Source organism: Rhodofomes roseus (assembly GCF_022264815.1).
Source record: "Rhodofomes roseus strain CIRM-BRFM 1785 chromosome Unknown C8Q71scaffold_5, whole genome shotgun sequence".
In the NCBI taxonomy this organism is placed as follows: Eukaryota; Fungi; Basidiomycota; class Agaricomycetes; order Polyporales; family Fomitopsidaceae; genus Rhodofomes; species Rhodofomes roseus.
Window position 1 is genome coordinate 1136543 of NW_025952961.1, and position 19606 is coordinate 1156148.

Below are 19606 nucleotides of genomic sequence, written 5' to 3' on the forward strand. Positions count from 1 at the left end.
AGCGTAATGGTTGCGTATTAGGAGGAGGGGTACGCGTGGAGAAGGATCAGGTGCTGGGAGATGGCCGGGGGCCCTGGTGGCTGGGGCTTGTGGGTGGCCTGGGCCGGGGGACTGGAACTGGCCGGGTATTGCAATTCTTGACGTACGTGCGGTGGCTATCGATCGTCTGCTTTCCATCCCTCCACTCCAAAATGGGCCCCCAGTCGCACTCCCAACGCCTGCCCCATATAGCCTGCCACTCCTCCGACTGCCCCCCACCCACTGCCTCCGTCCCCGATCCATCCATCGTCTTGCATCCATATAACATCCCCGTGGGGCCCCGCCATCCGCACGCTGATCTTCTTCGCCCGCCATGAGTGTCTCCGACGCGTCCCCATCCAGCAGCCCCTCCCTCAGCCCGACCCGTTCTCGCAGGCTCTCTGCCCGTAGAGGCTCCGTCGCCGCCTCCGACCCCTGGGGCGCCCACAGTGGCATCAACAACAACCCTGCCCGAGCGACCTCCAGCCGCCTCACCATCGTTCGCGTCCCCAAGGAGGACGAGGACAATGCCAACCAGCGCAGGCACCGCCGCGTCGGCAGCAACGCGTCCGTCAGCTCCACCTCCTCCAGCGGCAAGGGCGAGACCGGCCGCATGAGCTTCGCCTTCTCGTCCTTCACCCCCGCCAACAAGGATCCGCCCTCCAAGGGCGGCGACGGCAGCCCGACCTCGTCCCCCCGCATGCGCCCCCACTCGCCCAGCTCGCTCAACCGCCGCTACTCCGGCTCCATGGCCCACGCGAACAAGCTCTCCCCGGAGCAGCTGGTCGATGTCGCGCGCTCCTCGTGCAACCCGCGTACAGCGGTCCCCGCTCCGAATGGGAGCCCGGTGCCAGCCCCGGTTCCTTCCCCCGTCTCGTTCACGCCCCTCCCGGATTCGGTCTACCTCCCCTTCGTCGACCGGCCCGCTGAGGTCGCGCAGCTGATTACGACGCCCCCATCCGCCAAGCTCTTTGCCCTTCTTGCGCAGACGTACCCCGCTGACGCGCGCAAGCCCACTGGCGCCGAGTCTGTGGAGACTATGATGCAGAAGGACCCCAAACAGTGGACATACGCCGAGCTCGAGTTCTGGCTGAAGAACGTCGACCGGGACACTGCGAACGATGTGCAGTGGGCCGTGTTGGCGCGCGCGTGCATCATGGGCAAGAGCGAGCTCATCTGGGAGCGCATCAAGGGCGCGCTCGGCGTCCCGCACGAGCTCGACATCGATGAGGCAGAGCTGCTGACGATCGTCGAGCCCGAGGCGGACGCCGCTGCCGCCCTCGACAGCGAGGGCGAGGCGTACCCAGCGGTCTTTGAGTCGCCCAACCCCGCCTTCGCGGTGGACCCCGCCTCGCCGAACCTCGACTCGGAGGGCGACGAGATGATCCTGATAGAGCACGTGGTCGCGCAGAACCACGACCGCCCGCCGACGTCGTCCGCGCTCGACCCGCACGCGACGCACGAGCTCACAGACGTGCGCGAGGAGGACGAGGACGAGGAGAACCGCGAGGGCGCCGCGGAGAAGGACTCGCTCAGCCCCGAGGTGCACGGGCTGCGAATCGTGACGAGCCCCGCATCGCCCGGGACGGCGATCTACGCGGCGAGCCCCGCGGGCTCGCCCTCGCCGATGCCGCTGGGCAGCCCTGCTTTCAGCCCGATGGCGGTGCCGCGCTCGCACTCGGAGTCGTTCGGCCACGACAAGGACGCGCCGTACGACGCGCTTGCGGAACGCGGCCCTGGGCACCCGCTCTTCCCCAGCAGCTTCGCGCAGCTGTCGATGCGCCCGACGTTGGGCAGCAAGTACGTGTTTTTCCGCCGTTTGTTCGTGTGCGGTGCTGTTGCTGACCTGGTGCTGCTTAGTAGGCCGAATCGTGCGCAGAGCCTGTGGAACCCACCCGCGCCTGCCTTTGGCAACCCGCACTCGATCCGCACGAGCGTCCAGGGTGGCCCGAAGTCCCTCGGCACAGGGTACCGGCCACTCATGAGGGATTGGGCGCATGCATATGATCCCTCCAAGCACGAATTCGCCTTGGCGTCGAGCACTGGGAGCGTCAGCGTGCTCGGCGACTGAGCGTCCTGCTACTGCTAGACTGATAGAGCAGTGCGAGTGTGCAGATCTTTGGTATTTCTCTGTGGTTTTCTCTGTGCTTTTTGCGTGTTGTTTGTCTGTCATCCCGTGTAGTGGTGTGGTCCATGCGAGAGAAACGAAAGTACGATACGATATGATACACGATACTTATGATACACCAAATTGTCGCATACACGGACCCCCCCAGCTCCAGGACTACTTACATATATATTGTACGATCCCAGAGAAATGATGGCATTATATGGGAACATAGGAGCGCGTGCTCCAAGTGAAGATGGATTAAGTACAGTCACCTCAGTGTTGCCTCAGACAGAGCCTCAGATTTCTGTCATTCAGGATAGTGGTAACTTACACTCGAACTTTGCTTGATCTCACTGAATCTATGTATTAGACGCTGGCAATGGCAACGCGCGTCGCGACACGCTCGCGCCGCGCGTGCACGTGAGCAGATCTAACCTGTCGATCTGTGTCCGCCTTCGCGGAAGTCGTCCACAGAACGAGGCCACTGCTCTGCCCACACCTCCAAGTGCATTGAGGACCACCTACACACCGTCTGACCCGTGCCAGAGAGATGCCCCCGCAGCTGGGAGCCTTTGCGATACCGTATTCCGCCCAGCACAAGACACGCCCTGCGGCGAACGCTGAGATTGTGGAGGTGGGCACCTCGTACCAGCCACAGCCTGCCGCGGGGCCGAGCCGGATACATGGTATGCATTATGTGTACTGAATGCGTTGTGTCCCTCATTCATTGTAACCCGAAGCCAATGGAACAGATGACGCAGCAAAGAAGGACAAGCGGAGGAAGGAGATCGTTGGGAAGGCCCTAGGGAAAGAAATGAACGATCGCCGCGAAGAGTGAGTGTCCTCCTCCTCACTCCCAGATATCTCTCAGGCTCACAAACCCGACCGGGCCTCGCCAGAGTCATCGGGCGACACTACGCAGAGATGATCGCAGAGCTGCACCACACCTCCATCCAGCTCTCCATGCACCCCGACACGCTGCCCGCGTACAACCTGCGGGTGTACCCCCTCTCCCTCGAGCGCTCCGCCCTCCTCGCGCAGCTTGTCTTCCAGGAGAAGCACGCGCTCGATGTCGTGCAGACCGCGTACGAAGAGGAGAGGGACAGAGTTGAGGAGGAGTGGCGTAAGGGCCGGGATCGCATACGCGAGCGCTTGTTGGAAGGCATCGAGGAGCGGAGACGTAGGGCGAGGGATGAAAAGGAGAGCGATGGACCGGCGGCAGGTGCGTATATATGTGCGCACCGTTTCCATTACTGTGAGCTGATCCCGCGCAGAAACCGGGCTCGATTCCCAGTCCCGCACACACAACACCCGCAAACTGCGCAACAAACTCGGGGGCGGCACCTCCCCTCCCTCCACGCCGCTCTCCGCCGCCGCCCCGGGCGCGGGCACCCTCGGCGCGATCACCGCAGGGCCCATCACCTCCGGGCCGTTCCTGAACCCGCATTCGCTCGCCGTCGACGAGCTCCCCTCGCCCTTCCCGCTCCCGCTCACCTCCACGCACATGAGCCACACGTCTGGGTACGCGTACGGCGCGAGTACGACGGGCGCTGGAAACGGGAAGCGGAGGGCGAGAGGAGGTGCGCGCGAGACACAGGCGGTGGGCGGCCTGGGGAAGAGCCTGCTGTTGTTGAACACGGTTAAGGACCAGGATGTTGAGCATGACCTCATGGAGATTAGAAGGGGGAATAAGCGCCGGAGGGCTGTTACCGGCGCAGGCGCGAAGGGCTGACCCCAGTGGACATGTTCTACGAACCGGGTTGCGTATCTGTGTATATCCTCTACAGCTTGTCTACAGTGTAAATACCCTGCCATAGTGTGCTCTCGCGTGTACAGTAATACATCGGGATGATGACGGTCGTCGTTTTTGTGGACTGAGCTACCGCTACAAGGTGTTCTGCTACATGAGTGACTCATTACTTGAGCGTCGGGCTCCGTTAGTCGTCCCACTGCACGAGGACCAGCTCCTCGCGCCAGCAACCACCGGCAGCCTCGTCCGAGCAATCCTTCTGACACGAGAACACCATGCACGTACCCCACTCCATGCCTACACGTCCCCCGGCGCCCTCGCCCTTCAGTTCCTTCATGATCTGCTGCCTGCGCTCCTCGTCGCTCAGCTTCTTCTTCCCCTCATCAGTCTTCGTCGACGCGCGGAGGACGTTGATGAGGTTCGGCATGAGCTGGCATTCGAACACGCGGGGCCCGCCGCAGTGCGGGCAGGCGGGGACGGATGATGGCGTGTAGGTACGCTTTTGTGCGGGGACGACCATGAAATCAGGTTTGGTGACGGGGAGGGGGGGACCGGTCGGTGCGGGGAAGAGCTTGTCGAATACGGCGTCGCTCGCGAACGGGAGGGGCGTCCCACCAAGTTCATATCTGAGAACGTTAGATTAGGAAGCGCGAAGTGGACCGTAGATGACCAGACACTTGCCGTATGCATTGCTCGCCCTCGTACCCCACCCGCTTGGTGAAGCGCTCAAATGCATGATCGACCTCGATCGAGTTCTCGTAGCCTTCCAATGCCCAGCCTCCGTCTTTGCCCTTGCCTTCATCGTCTTCGTTGACCTCGACGCCTTTGGGGAGCTTGACCTTCTTAGCGGGTGGGAGGTATTCGGAAGTAGTGGAGAGATAGAGTGCACCATACGCGGGGGTTTCTTGCCATGGTGAGTCATCGAGGGTAGTGCTTGCGAGGCGTGCGGCTATGTCCGTGTCGTCTTGAGATTCCTCGACGTCTTCCTCGTCGCTGACTGCCTCATCGGACGAGGAAGACGCATCGTTCTCCTTGGCCGGTGCGGGTGCGTCGCCGAACACCTGCGATCCCAGATCAAATGGATTTGGTGCGGCAGTTGCCTTCATCTGCACATGGCCTTCAACAGACATGCGAGAGGGAGACAGCCTCGCAACTCACTGAGAAAGGGTTTGTCTTAGGCTGGCTACGGCGAGCAGCCTCCTCAATAGCTTTCCGCTCTGTCTCCTCCTTCGTCTTCCGTCTCTCGGCATTCTTGGCCAACTTCTCCGCGTACTTCTTGTTGTACCGCAGGTGTCTCCACGCCCTCACACTACGACAAAACCACCATTGAATACGGGCTGGGGACTTGAGATGGCAGACGCACAGCACACTCACCTCCCATCCTTCTTCTGACATGCTCCACGCGCACAACCCCACACATACAATGCACGGTCGTTCGGACTCTCGTCCAATGGACACCAAACTTGCACGAGAAGGGATATGGGATCGCCACAGTTCTTGCACTTCACGGACGACGCAGGCGGTGGCGGATTGAGGAATGCCTACGGGCATCGATGGATGCAGAAGAGGGTGAATTATACATTGAGATGAGGATGTACAATCCACGACGGGAAGTGCGTACAGGATGACCACCTATCCGCGAGACACGCGGGTCGCGTAGTTCTTCAGAAGACTCGATTGGTCCGTCGGGAAGGCCGATTTGAACGTTCGTCTCGATATCGGAAACGTCATCGTCATCGGAGTCAGACCAATCGTCGTCGTTTCTTGGGGGCATGATAATGTCTAGGATGAGACGTGAGTACTTCACAGCCCGCGGCGCTGAAGTCGAGAGACCTCACGTACCAAGTTTGCTGTTGCCGTATTATGTTACTTTCTTTCAATGAGATTGTGCCCTTATGTCTCCCAAGCGTCGTGATGATGGAACGAGCCGAGTGAGAAATGTCCGTATGTACTTAGTGTTTGAGTGATCACTTCGGAGTGAACTTTCAAAAGCAAGAGATCGCTTCGGCCCGATTCGGCCCGATTCTGCCATCTTAGATCCGATCGGTCCTGAACGCCACGATGTTCATTGGCCGCCTACTTCCAAGTCAACCACTAGTTTAGCCACTGCCACCATTGGTACAATCTGGAACAGCCCTGCAACTTCAATTTCCTGTCTATTTGATGGTTTGAATCGCCTTTGGATATAGAAGAAACGGGGACCAATCAAAATTATCAAACTGGTGAGTTGTGCGGCGTGCCATCTGGCAGGTGTCAACTTGAAGAGATCGCTACGTCGCCGCTTACCTGGGGTGACACAGCAGGCAGAGGCGTGAGCCAGAGACCGACTGGGCCCATACGTAGAATTGGGAGCCTTTGAGCGGTGACGCGTGACGGATGGGTACATCTGAGTTTGCACCGCGACGGGGAAAGCTAGACGAATCCAACTTCCGAGGGCGTGACGACGCACAAGATTCCTGTCATCGCCGAAGGTGCGTCACACTAGCATGTCGATCAGATCGGAACAATGGGTTGAGCGATACGCAATGTCAAGGTTGTGCGTCCGCGAACTGGTCAGACCGCTCACTTCCGTTGGATGCTTACTGGAACGGCAGAGAGCGCTGTATGGGTACTACCCATCTTTGACTCGCTGATCATCAAACCTCCAGCACCGTATGCCCGGGGATGATGCATGTCTATCGGATCATCCAAAGCTGTCGCATTGCATGACAGAGTACAATATCGCGACAATGGGAGAAAATGTGTCCTCCCAAAAGTTTCGCTCCCTTGTCGTCAGTGAACAAGACTGTGCAGTATGCGGAAACTCATCTGTCCCGCATGTCTTTCCCTGCATGTCCTGCTTGTTGCGATATACATAACCTTTCTCTCCATCTGGGCGCGCAAAGCTGAATACTCGCTCGTCATGTCTCCTCAACGGGCTGAATCGGTGCCAACATATACGTCACTGATATCGCAGGTCATAATGATTGTGAGTCTCCAGGAGTCTTCATTGATACGAGCATCCTCGTTGACACTGGACACTGGTAGCCATATACCGCATTGCTGGTTCTGCTCACGCAATCTTTGGCTCTTCGCGGTCTCGTTACAGGTCGACATACCCTAACGTCCGTGCAGGACGTCGCGAGCGCGTGGACAGGATTGGGCTCCGCGCTCCTAACCACATGGAAACAGGCGTCATCTCCATCCTATGTTCTGGGGTTAGTCGAAGTAGCCCTGTATCTCGTTTGCATATCCAGCCTACACGTCACAACGCCCTCGTTGTTTGCTATGCAATCATTCAACCAGACGGGCGCGGAAATCACGGTCCCGGTGACTCTCGGTATGCCTCACCTGAACATATCGTGCGTCTCGACAACTACATAGATTCTCAACATCGCTCATGCAATACTGACCCTCCAGGACCAACTGGTTCTCTTTTCCAGACAGTGAAGGACCATGGCCTGAAGCTACTTCATACCTCCCCACCACTGATCAATCATCGATATTGACAATAGGACTAGTCAACAGTACGATATACGATATCATCGGCCCTGACTCCGGTCTTGTGGAGGCATATGTCAACGCTACAACAGCAAATGTTACGTGCGGATGTATCCCGAATGCAACGGCTCAATATGTTGAAGACACCGGTCTTTCTGGTCCAATTGAAAGTACCCTCGCAGTGAGTGTGGTCTATGGTCGCTATAATCTCACTTTCGAATGTACAGTCTATTGGTGTTTTTACTGTTGCATTCTCTGCTCACGGTATCTCCTAGACTACCCCAACGTCACCATGTTCCCCGTAAGCAATGCCATGAACTTGCAGTACATGACTACGGTCGACTACGGCATTCAACGAAGCAATAGCATGTACAACAACGCCAGCTCAGCAGTGACAATACCCATGGTGAGCACAGTCACTCTACCTTGGCGATTTTACGACATTCAATTGGTATAGGGACGCAATGCGCTGTTCTGGACAACACTCAATCTCGTAGGTGACAATGGCGAATCCGTGTCGCAGATCAAAGGTAACATGTTGTCCCGCCTTCGTATCCGTCGATCAACTAATTCTCCAACATACTTGTGCAGGGAACATAAGCAACCAAACATCGTTGATCGGATGTACCCTTGGATGGGAACAATCTATCGTCACCCTCGATGCTGCTACGAGGCAACCAGTGGGCCTCACTTCAGCGACAGACGTCACACGGAGACCGTCAGCATGCGCCATCTGGGAACCGGCTCTATTAATTGATTCAATGGGAATAGATCCTCTGATTGACTCGGCGAGTATCCCGTTATCTATGTCTTCGTTATGTGTCCTGATGCGACGAAAGCAGTGGGCTTATATGCTCGTTGGTAGCGCTCAATCGGCAGAATATCCCACTGGTATCGGCGGTTCGGGGATCGCATATGAGCAAGGGGCAGATTCAGCATTGTAGGTCCCGGGTGACAATGATCGTTGAGGGGAGGCTCAGTGATCCCATCCAGATATCTGGAGTCTGCGCTTGGAAACCCGCATGCAGACGGAACAGTCAGTCTGAAGGACTTCGAGGAAGCTTTGGGTAAATTCTCCCCTTCGTGCAAGGCCAGAGATTCATGCACTCACTGTACCCCAGGTAGGATGACAGCAGCAGCTTACTGGTCTGGTACGAGCTTGCGCATTATCGGGCAATTATGTTGTTGACGCCCGTCCACGCAGCCACCCATGTAGTGGGTACTACCAGTTGGGACAACAATACTCTGAGCATCCGTTCTGGCATTGCCCAAGGGTCAAGAGCCATGTTTCATCTCAAGGTAGGTATGGGGCATCTAAGATACTCTAAGCAGTGGCTGATGCGGTGTTTGGATCAAGCTCAACGTCGCGCCGGTTTGTAACGCAACTATCCCGTAGCTTGAAGCTCATTGAGAGGTCATCTAGGTTGCAGCTGGACTTGCGGCATCCATTGTGTTGTTGCTCATTGCAATAGACATAGTTCTGAAGGCCAAAAGGAGCACCCCGCTTATCGCAGAATTCGGGCCCATGCAGTTGATGTGGCTCGTCTGTAATAACGACGTCATTAGTCAGCGATTAGCGGAGGTGGAAGTGCCTTCAGTAGAGAATCTACGAAGAGCAGGAATGGTGGACCTAGAAGCCCCGATTCGACTATCTTCGAATATGCCTGCGAGGGGGCGGTACCTTGGATTGGCGCAGGAGGATACAGCGTCGCCCAGCCAGAGGCCAGGAAGGAATAGGGAGCTCTGGGTGTACATAGCCTCGCAATGATGATGCATCGCATGAAATGTTTGCTTGACGTTATTGACTCCTCGACCGATTCTCGACACGCACCAGATGAAGCCTCAGAGGAGCTGCCTGGGAGCCTGAAGGATCTCTCCGGGCATGCTACGTATGACTAGATGTCTCAGACAGCCAATAACGTTAACGCGCGCTGCGCAAGGGCGGTGTGTGAGCACTCGTTGACTATTGCTCGTGACGATTGTATTATCGACGACCGAGCGTGCGCACTGCGCAAGGTGTTCAACTTACGTGTGGATCCACCGATGGACTGACGGCCAGAGACGCGTTCATCCCTTGCATTTGTCATACAGCCTCCGTTGCAACCTCCGTTGCAGCCCGTCAGACACTAACGTGACATAGATTCCCTTTGCTAGCCTTCAGCCGTGCGGAAGACACGCGTATCAAGCGATGCCTGGCCCGGCCCTGTGGACATAGTGCCCGTATCAGTCTAGATCCTGGGCCTCCAGCACTGTCTGCGTGGTCGTGTCGATTTCCCCAAGGGTACTTCAGGCTGATCGATGTCTCCTATACAATTCCTCAGGCCTAGAGCTGAAGCAGAGGCACGGTCAACGATCGTCGATAAGCATGCTGAAGCGCCCCGTTGTGAGTTCAAGTTTACTTACGTGACGGTGGAACAGAACACCCAGGATGTCTCGCTAATGGAGCCTAGCCGCATGTGCTTCGACACGGCCATTCAGTATGACCTGGCCGTCAGCCAACGAAGTGTTACGGAACGTCACATTGCTGCGTTGATAGGTCGATCCCACGACACGTCTGAAAGGAAGAGTCAGATAAAGACGGCAGTATGAGCCCGCGGGGATTGCGCATATGCTTACCCAACTGGAGACACCCTCGGATCAGTGGTACAAGTCTGGACATTAACGTTTGAACATACATGAACAACGGGCACCATATGCGACACTGCAAGGCCAAGCTAAGACTCAAGCTCAAGCACCCGCCTCCAGGTGTACGAACGTGCTTATTTACGCCGGTGGACTTCGAGCTTTGGTACATACATGATGGCACGTCTCATTTGAGACAACCACAGCAGCAGCCAGTCCCGACTGAGTCTCGACGCCTTATGGGAAAACATTCGTCAGAGACAATATCATCGTCTTCACGAGAATACTAGCACGGACGAAGGTCTCCTGGCCACTCATGAACATTTCAAGAGCGCATAGCCAATGAGATCGACAACGATTTCCACTAGAGATTCGTGTGTACATACTACATTGTGAGACGCCACGGGACCACACCCGAGTAAGATGCACATGAATTCTACGCCGCAGGCGCCGTCGCGCAGGCGTATACGGGTCTCCGCAAAACCAACGCCCCCCAGGATATCACGTACCCCTGAGCATCATCCGCGACACGCCGTTACAGATTCTGAAATATAGACGTCAGCATGCAACATCATAACATATTGGACAATGGCAAGGTCAGCTACTCGATGTGTATCAACAAGCACCCAGACCCATCTCCGGTTGTACACTTGGAGACTTTGGTGTAGGCAGGGGGCATTCGTGTCCGCCCATCGAAAACGGTTTCATCCGCAAATGAACGGAAGGGACAAGTAAACTCACTATTTAAGGCGCGCCGCCATCCCGTTTTTGCTCATATATCACTTTTACAGGGTGTGGGTTCGAGTGCGTCGACGTCGCTGTGAATAAACCTAGACAGGGGATGGATAGTCAGTTACGACGTTGTCTAGAGAGAGACGACAGGATTGGAAGGTCAGCCAAGGCTGAAACTATTGGTCTATCTGTCCACATATGTACTTTCGGACAGCAGTTGGACGTGTTTATCATCGTCAAGAAGAATTAACGGGCAGAAACTTACCAAGAGACCGCAACAACCTGCGGCGAGGTTGGGGCGAGGTAAAATCAATCATAAGCATAAGCGACATTGAGTGACTGCGTTCAAGTATGGGCCAGTGACCATCTTGCAAGCTGGACGAGGTTCCTGTGGGTCAAGATGGCAGTCGCGGCACTCGAGCAACAGGCCACAGAACATGCATTGGACAGGTATGATCAACTGGGAAATACTACCTCAGCCTTCTCGCACATTCCCCGTGGTGTCCCTGTAATGCAAGAGCACTGTTAGCCATGCGATCTAATTGGTTACACGATACGAAGATATCAGTAAAGCATGAATGGTATAAATTTTGGTTGTCATCAAAGTGAGCCGCGACGAGGAAGCCTCGCCGCGACCGCTTCAGACTCGTCATCTAAGAAGCTCATCCTAGTAAGGCCAAACCAAGGAACAGAGCTCACCTCGACAAACTACTTGCGAGACGCGTCCAAACGACTCAATGGCTGAGGACATGGGCGAGAGCTGCAACGCTGGCCGGCTGCGAGCGCTTGAGAAAATATGGCGATCGAGAGATCGTGTACAAACATGCCACCACAAACCCTCCCAACCAGGCAGGTGACGCCGTTTGTCCAGCCTTCCAACTTGTCTAATTCGCCGCTGCTGCGCCCGGCAGGGTCCGATATGCCATGCAAATCATCATTTCGTTCTATACAGGCATATGACACACATAATTACGGATGGTCCGTGAACACTGTATATTCAGCGCGGGAAAGAGGAGCATTCTCAATCTACTTACATACGTATGTGCTCACATATGCACGTCGGACCCTGCCGGGCGTTCATTCAACTTTGCATGCAGTTACGGATGATCTGTGAGCACATACATATGTATGTAGATTTAGAAAGCTCCTCTCGCCCGCGGCGGCTTCACCACCCGGGCGATTCGGAGCAGTGTCCAAAAACACTGATCCCCTCACCCACTAATCACCACTTGCTTTTTTGGATTTCCCCGTTTGAATTCCTGCCAGCCACTGCAGTGGTCCCCATTGTACCCGTGTATTGTCATCAATATTCACAGAGTTTTGTTTGGACCGAATAAGTTACGCAGTGGCTGGAACACCGTGAGCACGTTCCACAACACAACCATATCATCACTAGCAGTCTGTGAGCAATCGATGCGTAGAGCAAACCACCAGCATCGTCGTCTGCGTGGATCTCGGTCACGAATGCACCTTGGGAGACAGTGAGGATATGAACATTACGATTTTATGTGGGAGGATGAATCAAGCATGCGCTGGACGGTGGTCGAGTCAATAGGTGCAGTGGCTGGCAGGAATTCCGAACGGACCGCGGTTCCGAATGGCTGGAAACTCCTTCCGAATAAGGTGATGACTAAGCTAGACTCTCCATATGACGGATAATATCCGATATTAGCATATCGGAACTCCCCCCAGCCATCGTGAACGTTTGGCGTAGATGTTGTGCTACTCTGGACTGCTGCAACCGTCTCCTCAATAGTTGCTCACTACCAAATCAGTGATTCAAGCCCTGCTCATAATGTCCTAACGCTCTCCATGTAGGGTCAGTCAGGTTTGTCACGGGAACGCTCGCTACATCACGATGATACATTCCACCAGAAACGGAGCGCGTCTCCCACACGACTAGGGGAACGTCTTCATCGGGTTTACAGTGCCTACTGCGTGAGTACTATCTGACGTTATATAACAGCAACGATGAGCCCATACATAACACTAGTCCTGGTCCCGGATCATCATGATGATTACCCAAAGGTCGAAGGTTCATTGCACTATTGAAGCAAGCCGGTTGTCGGTCGGTGAGTGCGTGTCACGTACTGGCTGACGGCCCTCAACGTTTAACGTTCAACTACCACCTACTATCTATCACCCTACATCACGCTGGTCGTAGTGATTTCCGCCCGACAACGCGGATCGCCCGCATCGAGATAACGTCTCTCTCAGACGTGCTGCGTGTACACCGTTTCTAGCTAGGTACGGCCTCCTGTCCGCGGCCTTCTTCCTCATCTACCCCGCGTACCACCCAATCCGCGCGACCGGAAATGCGCAGTCGACTTGCTCAACGGTCGCATCCGCGACAGCGGACGTCCTGGCATCCAGTCGACCCGTGACCCAGACAGGTAGCTATACGTGCCGCCACAACGTAATGCAAAAGCCAGCGTTGTTCAGAGGACCTCCTTATCGCCAATGGATGCGGTCTGGGTCTGCGGCGTACCTTCCGTGCCGCACTCGGCTGCCCTGTTCGTGCGTGTTGGTGGTACTGCAGCTCGTTTTCTGAGCGCTCGGCGTAGTGGCGGAAGCCAAGCTTAGCAGTTCTTTCTTCCTATTGTCTCACAGGAATGTCCGTGAGGTGCTTCCTGCTTCCCGTGAGGCTCGAGGGAGCTTATGTGCCCGATTTGCCCGATTGCATGATCGGTTCTCGAAGTGCGAAGGTATTCATCCACTCCCCTGAGCTTTACGTGAAGACTTGCTCCTTTCGATCTCTTCGTCTCACTGTCCCCATGTGAACACTATGACGGACCTGACACGCTGCTTTCCCTAGGCACCGTCATTGAACAATATGTGGCAAGAAGTCCATCGTTCGGTCTCACTCAAGTCCCGCCCGCGAAGTTCAAGTTCATGCTATCTCCGGTTCGCCTTGATCGCCGTGGCTTCTGCAACCCCTGCTGCTCACCTTCCCTACAGCAGCCCCGCGACAATCCCCCGATTTGCTCATGCCCTCAGAGGTACGCCTACTGTCTGCGCTAATTCACTCTCGCTTAACGAACCTTGCGGAGGGCCCTGGCCGCTGCAGGGGCTAATGTACTCATTGTATTGATGATTGAGTACGTCCCTAGTCGCTGTCGTACATTAGTTTTCGACAGTTCGCCTCTTCTCGTACTGAATATCGATCAGTATCACTAGCAGATCCGGTCCCGCCACGTACCCTAGCGTGAGCAGCCGAGACGAGTTCGACCCCAATGTGAGGTTGAGGCGCGCGCGCCGGGTCTCCGTTCCGCGGCGGACTGCAGTGCGTGGGCGTCCAGTCTGAGAGCTGCACCGCCCCGTCGACGCTTCGCGTCCATTATGTACCAGGTGTACCAGTCAAAATGGGGCGGCGCCCGCGAGTGCGGCTCGCTGGTGCTTGCCGCGACGTGGTTGTCTTTCATTCCGTAGCGGCCGGACGTCTGCATTCCCGATGGAATCGAGATGCATGTTTGGGAGGCGGGGCACGTTGTTCGTTCAGCTAGCCATAGGTGTGTGGAGGGGGGGCTACTAGGGGAGAATGGTGGCTTCCGCAGCAACGCGCTTGCGCTAGAAGTCGAGAAGATGTTCCCGATCGCAGCCGATATATCGACAGGAACCCTGGGGCGATTGGTAGGTTGCGTATCTAGATGGTCCGCTGCTTCGTGAAGTTTGACAACAATAATTTCTTGTAGGGTCGTTCGCCAGCGGATGAGGCCGTAGCGCGATTGTCGTCTGTCGAGCGGCTGGAAGGGGGCTGCCTTGGAGGTCATTGGGCACGAAACGTGCATGTTCTGCGGTTTCACCGCCGTCGTGTGCCCACCCCATCGAAGAGAAGTGACGGTGTTGGGGACTCACCGGCTGAACGTTATTGCAGACTTATGGGCGTTGGAGCGGCTACTGAGACCTTCTCGCAATGGATGTACTTCTGTGCAACGCGGTGCCATTGCTTTCAGCCGAATTGCATACGTAGACGTCAGACATCTGCTTCATGTTCCCTCGAAGGACTTCGCCCATGCAGACGACTACGCACGAAGAGCGCGAGCCCCGGCTGGACATAGTGGCCGAAGGGGACACAACGCCTCGGTGAATTGGAACGAAGCTGCACTTCTTCGAGGATTCTCGCGGGTTCGATGGACAGTCTATCTGTATTTTCATCTAGATAATTCCGTGCTTCCCTTGCGACGATCCCCCGGACGTGACAGCTCTGGCGTAGATATTGTGCATGCCTCTTCGGAACACCGAGTCTTGCTACTGCACATCCAGTTGTAGAGCGTATTGCGAATACGTACCGCGGATCGTGTGTAAGTAGGTGTGATCGAAACACCTGTACCTAACTTAATGAAGGGCGCTCGCGGGGAGGCTAGCGCCTGCTAGCGCAAGGGATGATGCGCGCAGGCGTTCGCCGCGAGCGTTCAACTGTTCAAGCGGAGTGCCGTCATGGCTGTCGTTGGCTGTCGGTCCAGAGAGAGGAAGTCTTAACCACAGATATGGCGAGAAGAAGCACTCTGTACGACTGGTTACCAACAAATCGATCCGAGAACCGAGGAGCTTGGAAATACGCAGCTGCGCCGTCAGAGGCGACAGGGCGCGACAGAGAGCTGCTGGGACTATGTCTGGGAGCCGAGCATGAAAGAGGTGTATGGCGAAATGTGGCGAAGACGAGGAAGGATGAGCAGACCAGCGAAGGCCGGCGACCAATAGATCGGTATCTAGATAAGTGCATATCGCTGATGCATCGGGGCGAGACGCCGCAGTGGGCGCACGGCGGACTACGGCGGGGTGGGAGGCGCGGCAGCCGCAGACGCGCAGAGGAGGCGGGGGCAGTGGGGCGTCCGCGGGGAATGGGCCAGGGAGGGCAGCTTGGGGGCTGGGCCGGAGCCTGGATGGCGGGCGCTTGCCACGCTCAGACGGGTTATCACCACGTGTGGGACGATCTCCTCACCAGATCACGCCTACCCCGCGGTTCAGACGCCCTGCAGACGCCCGTCATACCAGCTTCGCCGCCCCCATACTTAAGCACCCGCCTGTCCTCTCCATCACCGCTCATGACCTCCTTCAACCCCGTGCCCGCCTCCTCCCTCGTCGCCGCGCCCTCCGCCGCCAACGGCGAGGCCTCAGGCTTCCCCAAGAAGCGCAAACGCGGCGCGACGCGCTTGTCCTGCGCGGAGTGTCGAAGGTGAGTAGTACCGATCCGACTCCGGTCGGGGGTTTGCAATATATACTTGGCTAACCGACCCTTCTCCCTCCTCGATCTAGATTAAAGCTACGCTGTGACCGTCAAATTCCATGCGGGTCCTGCATAAAACGAGGCTGCTCCGCGATCTGCCCGGATGGTGAGTGAACACAGTCGCGGCGCGCGTGATCGACTACATCTCCCCAAAAGGCTCTTTGACCACAGGGAAGGGAAACCGGTCAATTCGTTCAACCCGCTACCTCGGGCCTCTATACTCATCTCTCTTCAGTAGATTTGTTCTTGCCTCAACCCAGGAGTTGCACGAGAAGGTTGCCTCCTTATCATCACGAATACGCGACCTCGAAGAGGGCCTTCGCACATCACATGCTCAGCAATCTCAAGAACCCCATCCGTTACTCGCCGAAGACTTACTCTCGATTAAAGCACCGATTCAGCGCGAAGGCCTCGCGCAGCTCGTCGCGGGGAATGGGCATACTCAAGATGACCCGGCAGATATCGTCGACAATTTCGGCTCCTTGCATATCAGCGATACGGGTAGAACGAGCTATTTTGGGCAGGCCACCAGTTCCTGGGTATGTGGTCCGCGCTTCTCACCACATTTAGTATAGCTAATCTCTGTGTGGTGCCGGGCTCCGCAGTACTTCCTGACGGTATGTTTTTGACACGCCCTATGTGAATGTATTCCTGTTAAGCTAATATGTAATCGCAGAACGAGAATTCACGAGAACAGGAATTGGACAACCGGAGAGGCAACCTCCAAAAGTTGCTCTCGCCTGAGATCCTGGTCATGGCGAGTGTGCTCCCGATTGCGTCTCACCTCCCTCCAACACCAGAGTCGGAGTCGAGTCGGCTGGATCAGCTGCGCTCGCTCTTCTGGTATCTCCCGCCGGCTGATGAAGCCATTGAATTGCGCCAAATATATTACCAACATGCAGCCTGGATGTACGTAACAGCCTTCGTCATCCGAGGCGCCCGCTCACCGTCGCTGTTTAACGTTTAGGTATAACCCGGTATCGCCTGAGGCGTTAAACGAACAGGCCTTCAATGTCTTCTACAACGTCGCCACGCCACCGCAGCTGGATGATCCCCTACTCTCACACCAGCTGGCCCTCATGTTCATGGTGTTTGCTATCGGCAGCCTGATGGACCTGTCGCGTCCCGCGTATAATGCGGAGGCGGAGAAATACCATCAACTGGCGCGCGCGGCCCTCTTCCAGAGTCCCGTCTTCGAGGAACCAACCTTGTCCGCGGTCCAAGCATTGGTAAGTGACTCCTCTACACTGAGACTTCTTCTCTATCACAGAGAAGTCTTCGGGCTAGGGTGACAACTGATAAATGTGATTGTGGCGACAGTACCTGATGGCTTTCTATCTGTTCCTGTGTGAGCGGCATGGGACGGGCGTGGGTACCCGGTGGGCGTTCATGGGTCTTGCGGTCAAACTCAGCGTCAGCGTGAGTGTCTTTACTCCTTTGTCTCACTTGAGATCCCAGATGCATGTTTGTTGACGACCGGTTGCTGATACCATTAGATGGGACTACGTAAGTCCACGAACAACGGTCGTGATCGTTGATGCTAACGCTGTCATCCTCGGCAGATCGTGATGCTGGGCGATGGAACTTGGAGCTAACCGACATCCAGCGGCGTCGGGAGACGTTCTGGGAGGTGTATTCGTACGACCTGCTACAGGTGCGCGCTCACATTTTGCGAGATGAGCGGCTGATAGCTGATGCCGGGGTGTGCCTCCCCCAGTCGTACACTCTCGGGCGGCCACCATCATTCTCGCTTGCTCACATTGACTGCAAGAAGCCTCAAGCAGAGGACCCCAACAATGAACAGACGTGTAAGTGATATGTGTTGTTCCGGGCCGGATCTATGTTCGCTAACATACGCGCGCGCGCAGTCCATTGGTGGAAGCACAAGTTCACGTCTGAGTGCATGAACTCGATCTATGACCAGGCATTCGGCGCGAAGGTGCCGACGTACAGCACAGTGACACAGTTGGATCGCCGATTGCGGTCATTCCCCGTCCCCGCGCTGCTCCAGATCGCGGGCTTCGGGACGACAGAGGCGCGCGCGAACAACTTCGCAGACAGTGTTCCCCTTATCCTGCAACGCCACACCGTCCTCGCTATCAGGGAGTCGAGTAAGTCTTCGGCTTCGCGTGGGTACGCAGGAACTGACTTGCCATGGGTGTTCGTTTGTGACAGATCTCCTGTATATGCACCGAGGGTTCTTCGCCCGTGCTATAAAAGACCACCCGAACGATCCTCTTGGTAGCCCATATGGAGGCTCGTTCATCGCCGCGTACCGCAGCGCGGGTTCGCTGGTCGCGCTCGTGCGGAATATCCACTCACAGCTGAAGGAGCTGACTGAGAGGATGTGGTTCCTCTGGACACACCTCTTCTCCTGTTCGGTACGTCAGTTATACTTTTGTTGTATGCTGGGTGTGGCAGCGGCGCTGACGGGCGTTCCGGTTTTGACTTCCGATTCCGTATCCTGCAGATCATCTTGGGCTCGATCGTGACACAGTGTCCGGCGATGAGCCTCGCGCCCTCCGCGCTTGTGCAACTTGACTCAGCATGCGAGCTCTTCGGAAAGACGGCGCACTTCTTCCAGGCGGAGAAGGCTTTGGTACGTTGGCCGGTGACGAATTTGGCTGCATTGCCTGATTCTGGTGTCCCCGTAGGAAATCATGAGGAACCTGCAGGCAAAGGCCCACGCGAGCCTTGCCGCCTATCGTAATTCCCCGCCCCATGTCAAGGCATCCCCGACCGAGCCGATGATCCCTGCGGATGCGCAGACGAGCGAGTTGAACATCCTGGGCGGTCGCACACGCCTCGTTGCGCCAAAGGAGAAGTCGTTGTCCCCGCAGCTAGTGGACAGGTCGCCGACATCCCTCAACCCGATCGTCCCGCTGCCGCTCAAGCAGGCGGACTGGCAGGAGGAAAATGTGCACCCGAGCGTACTGCAGTACCTGCGGACGTTCGTGCCGACGCCCGCACCAAGTCAACAGTCGAGAGGCTGGGCGAACGACCAGTCGATGGCGGGGCCGTCCAATATCGGGATGCACCATATGCAACCGTCGTTCGAACAGCACCCACACTCGCAACTTCCGCACCAGCAACAACCTGACCTCCCTCCCATCAGCACGTCGTTCGGCCAGGCGACAGATACGTACCAGCAGCAGCAGCAAGTAGGCATGATGCCGATGGAAGGCATGATGCCGTCATTCCCGCAGTACTTCCCAGTGTTCGACTATGGGCTCGCTGGGGATCAAAATGGGGTGTATGTGTCGTCGCCGAGCAATTCGCTGGACGGCGGAGACCCGAGATCGTATTCGCCCGAGACCGCGCAGAGTCTGCAGAGTACATGGCAGGACTTCGTCGCGCAGATGGGTGGGGCGGTTTGACCTTGGACGAGCGATGCTGTGTTAGTGACGTCTTTTGCTATCTACTGTACCGTGCTCCGGTCGCGTCGTTGCTTGTCCGCCTGTCCGCCTGCCCGTCTAGTCTCGGTTCTTTTGGGTTCTTGTAGGGTGTCTTTCTGGAGCTGTATTCTAAGTACTCAAGTTAATGGATCCCTTGATATCGTGTTGTGCCTGGTACGCGTGCTTGTCATTGTGGGCTCGTTTGAATTCTGGGTTGGCATTAGTATGTCAAAATAGACAAATCGCCAGGGCCGTTATCACATGACGTAACG

The 19606-nt window shown here is 56.3% G+C and overlaps 5 protein-coding genes across 5 annotated transcripts; 4 read left to right on the top strand and 1 right to left on the bottom strand.

Annotated features, from left to right (window-relative positions):
* The first annotated feature begins 21 nt into the window (after window positions 1-21).
* C8Q71DRAFT_476322 (uncharacterized protein) lies at window positions 22-2435 on the top strand. Its single transcript, XM_047918791.1, has 2 exons — window positions 22-1818; window positions 1879-2435. The coding sequence occupies exons 1-2, from the start codon at window positions 353-355 to the stop codon at window positions 2087-2089; spliced, it is 1677 nt and encodes a 558-aa protein (XP_047781732.1). The 5' UTR covers window positions 22-352; the 3' UTR covers window positions 2090-2435.
* On the top strand, window positions 2436-3963 carry C8Q71DRAFT_476323 (uncharacterized protein). The gene is made up of 4 exons (XM_047918792.1): window positions 2436-2814; window positions 2869-2962; window positions 3028-3350; window positions 3403-3963. Exons 1-4 carry the CDS (start codon window positions 2679-2681, stop codon window positions 3858-3860), a joined length of 1011 nt encoding a protein of 336 aa, XP_047781733.1. The 5' UTR covers window positions 2436-2678; the 3' UTR covers window positions 3861-3963.
* C8Q71DRAFT_476326 (programmed cell death protein 2) lies at window positions 3919-5861 on the bottom strand. Its single transcript, XM_047918793.1, has 6 exons — window positions 5721-5861; window positions 5500-5660; window positions 5253-5419; window positions 5037-5187; window positions 4560-4984; window positions 3919-4504 (listed from the first exon to the last, which is right to left on the bottom strand). Exons 2-6 carry the CDS (start codon window positions 5650-5652, stop codon window positions 4066-4068), a joined length of 1335 nt encoding a protein of 444 aa, XP_047781734.1. The 5' UTR covers window positions 5653-5660; window positions 5721-5861; the 3' UTR covers window positions 3919-4065.
* A 638-nt stretch (window positions 5862-6499) lies between these two features.
* C8Q71DRAFT_476508 (uncharacterized protein) lies at window positions 6500-8431 on the top strand. Its single transcript, XM_047918795.1, has 6 exons — window positions 6500-6846; window positions 6906-7219; window positions 7278-7579; window positions 7634-7764; window positions 7816-7888; window positions 7950-8431. Exons 1-6 carry the CDS (start codon window positions 6673-6675, stop codon window positions 8300-8302), a joined length of 1347 nt encoding a protein of 448 aa, XP_047781735.1. The 5' UTR covers window positions 6500-6672; the 3' UTR covers window positions 8303-8431.
* Window positions 8432-15656: 7225 nt separating this feature from the next.
* Window positions 15657-19511, top strand: C8Q71DRAFT_745737 (fungal-specific transcription factor domain-containing protein). The gene is made up of 15 exons (XM_047923024.1): window positions 15657-15888; window positions 15969-16045; window positions 16096-16123; window positions 16175-16478; window positions 16545-16556; window positions 16616-16848; window positions 16907-17168; window positions 17260-17358; window positions 17436-17445; window positions 17502-17593; window positions 17657-17747; window positions 17808-18050; window positions 18115-18320; window positions 18410-18538; window positions 18594-19511. The coding sequence occupies exons 1-15, from the start codon at window positions 15758-15760 to the stop codon at window positions 19314-19316; spliced, it is 2640 nt and encodes an 879-aa protein (XP_047781736.1). The 5' UTR covers window positions 15657-15757; the 3' UTR covers window positions 19317-19511.
* Window positions 19512-19606: the final 95 nt, after the last annotated feature.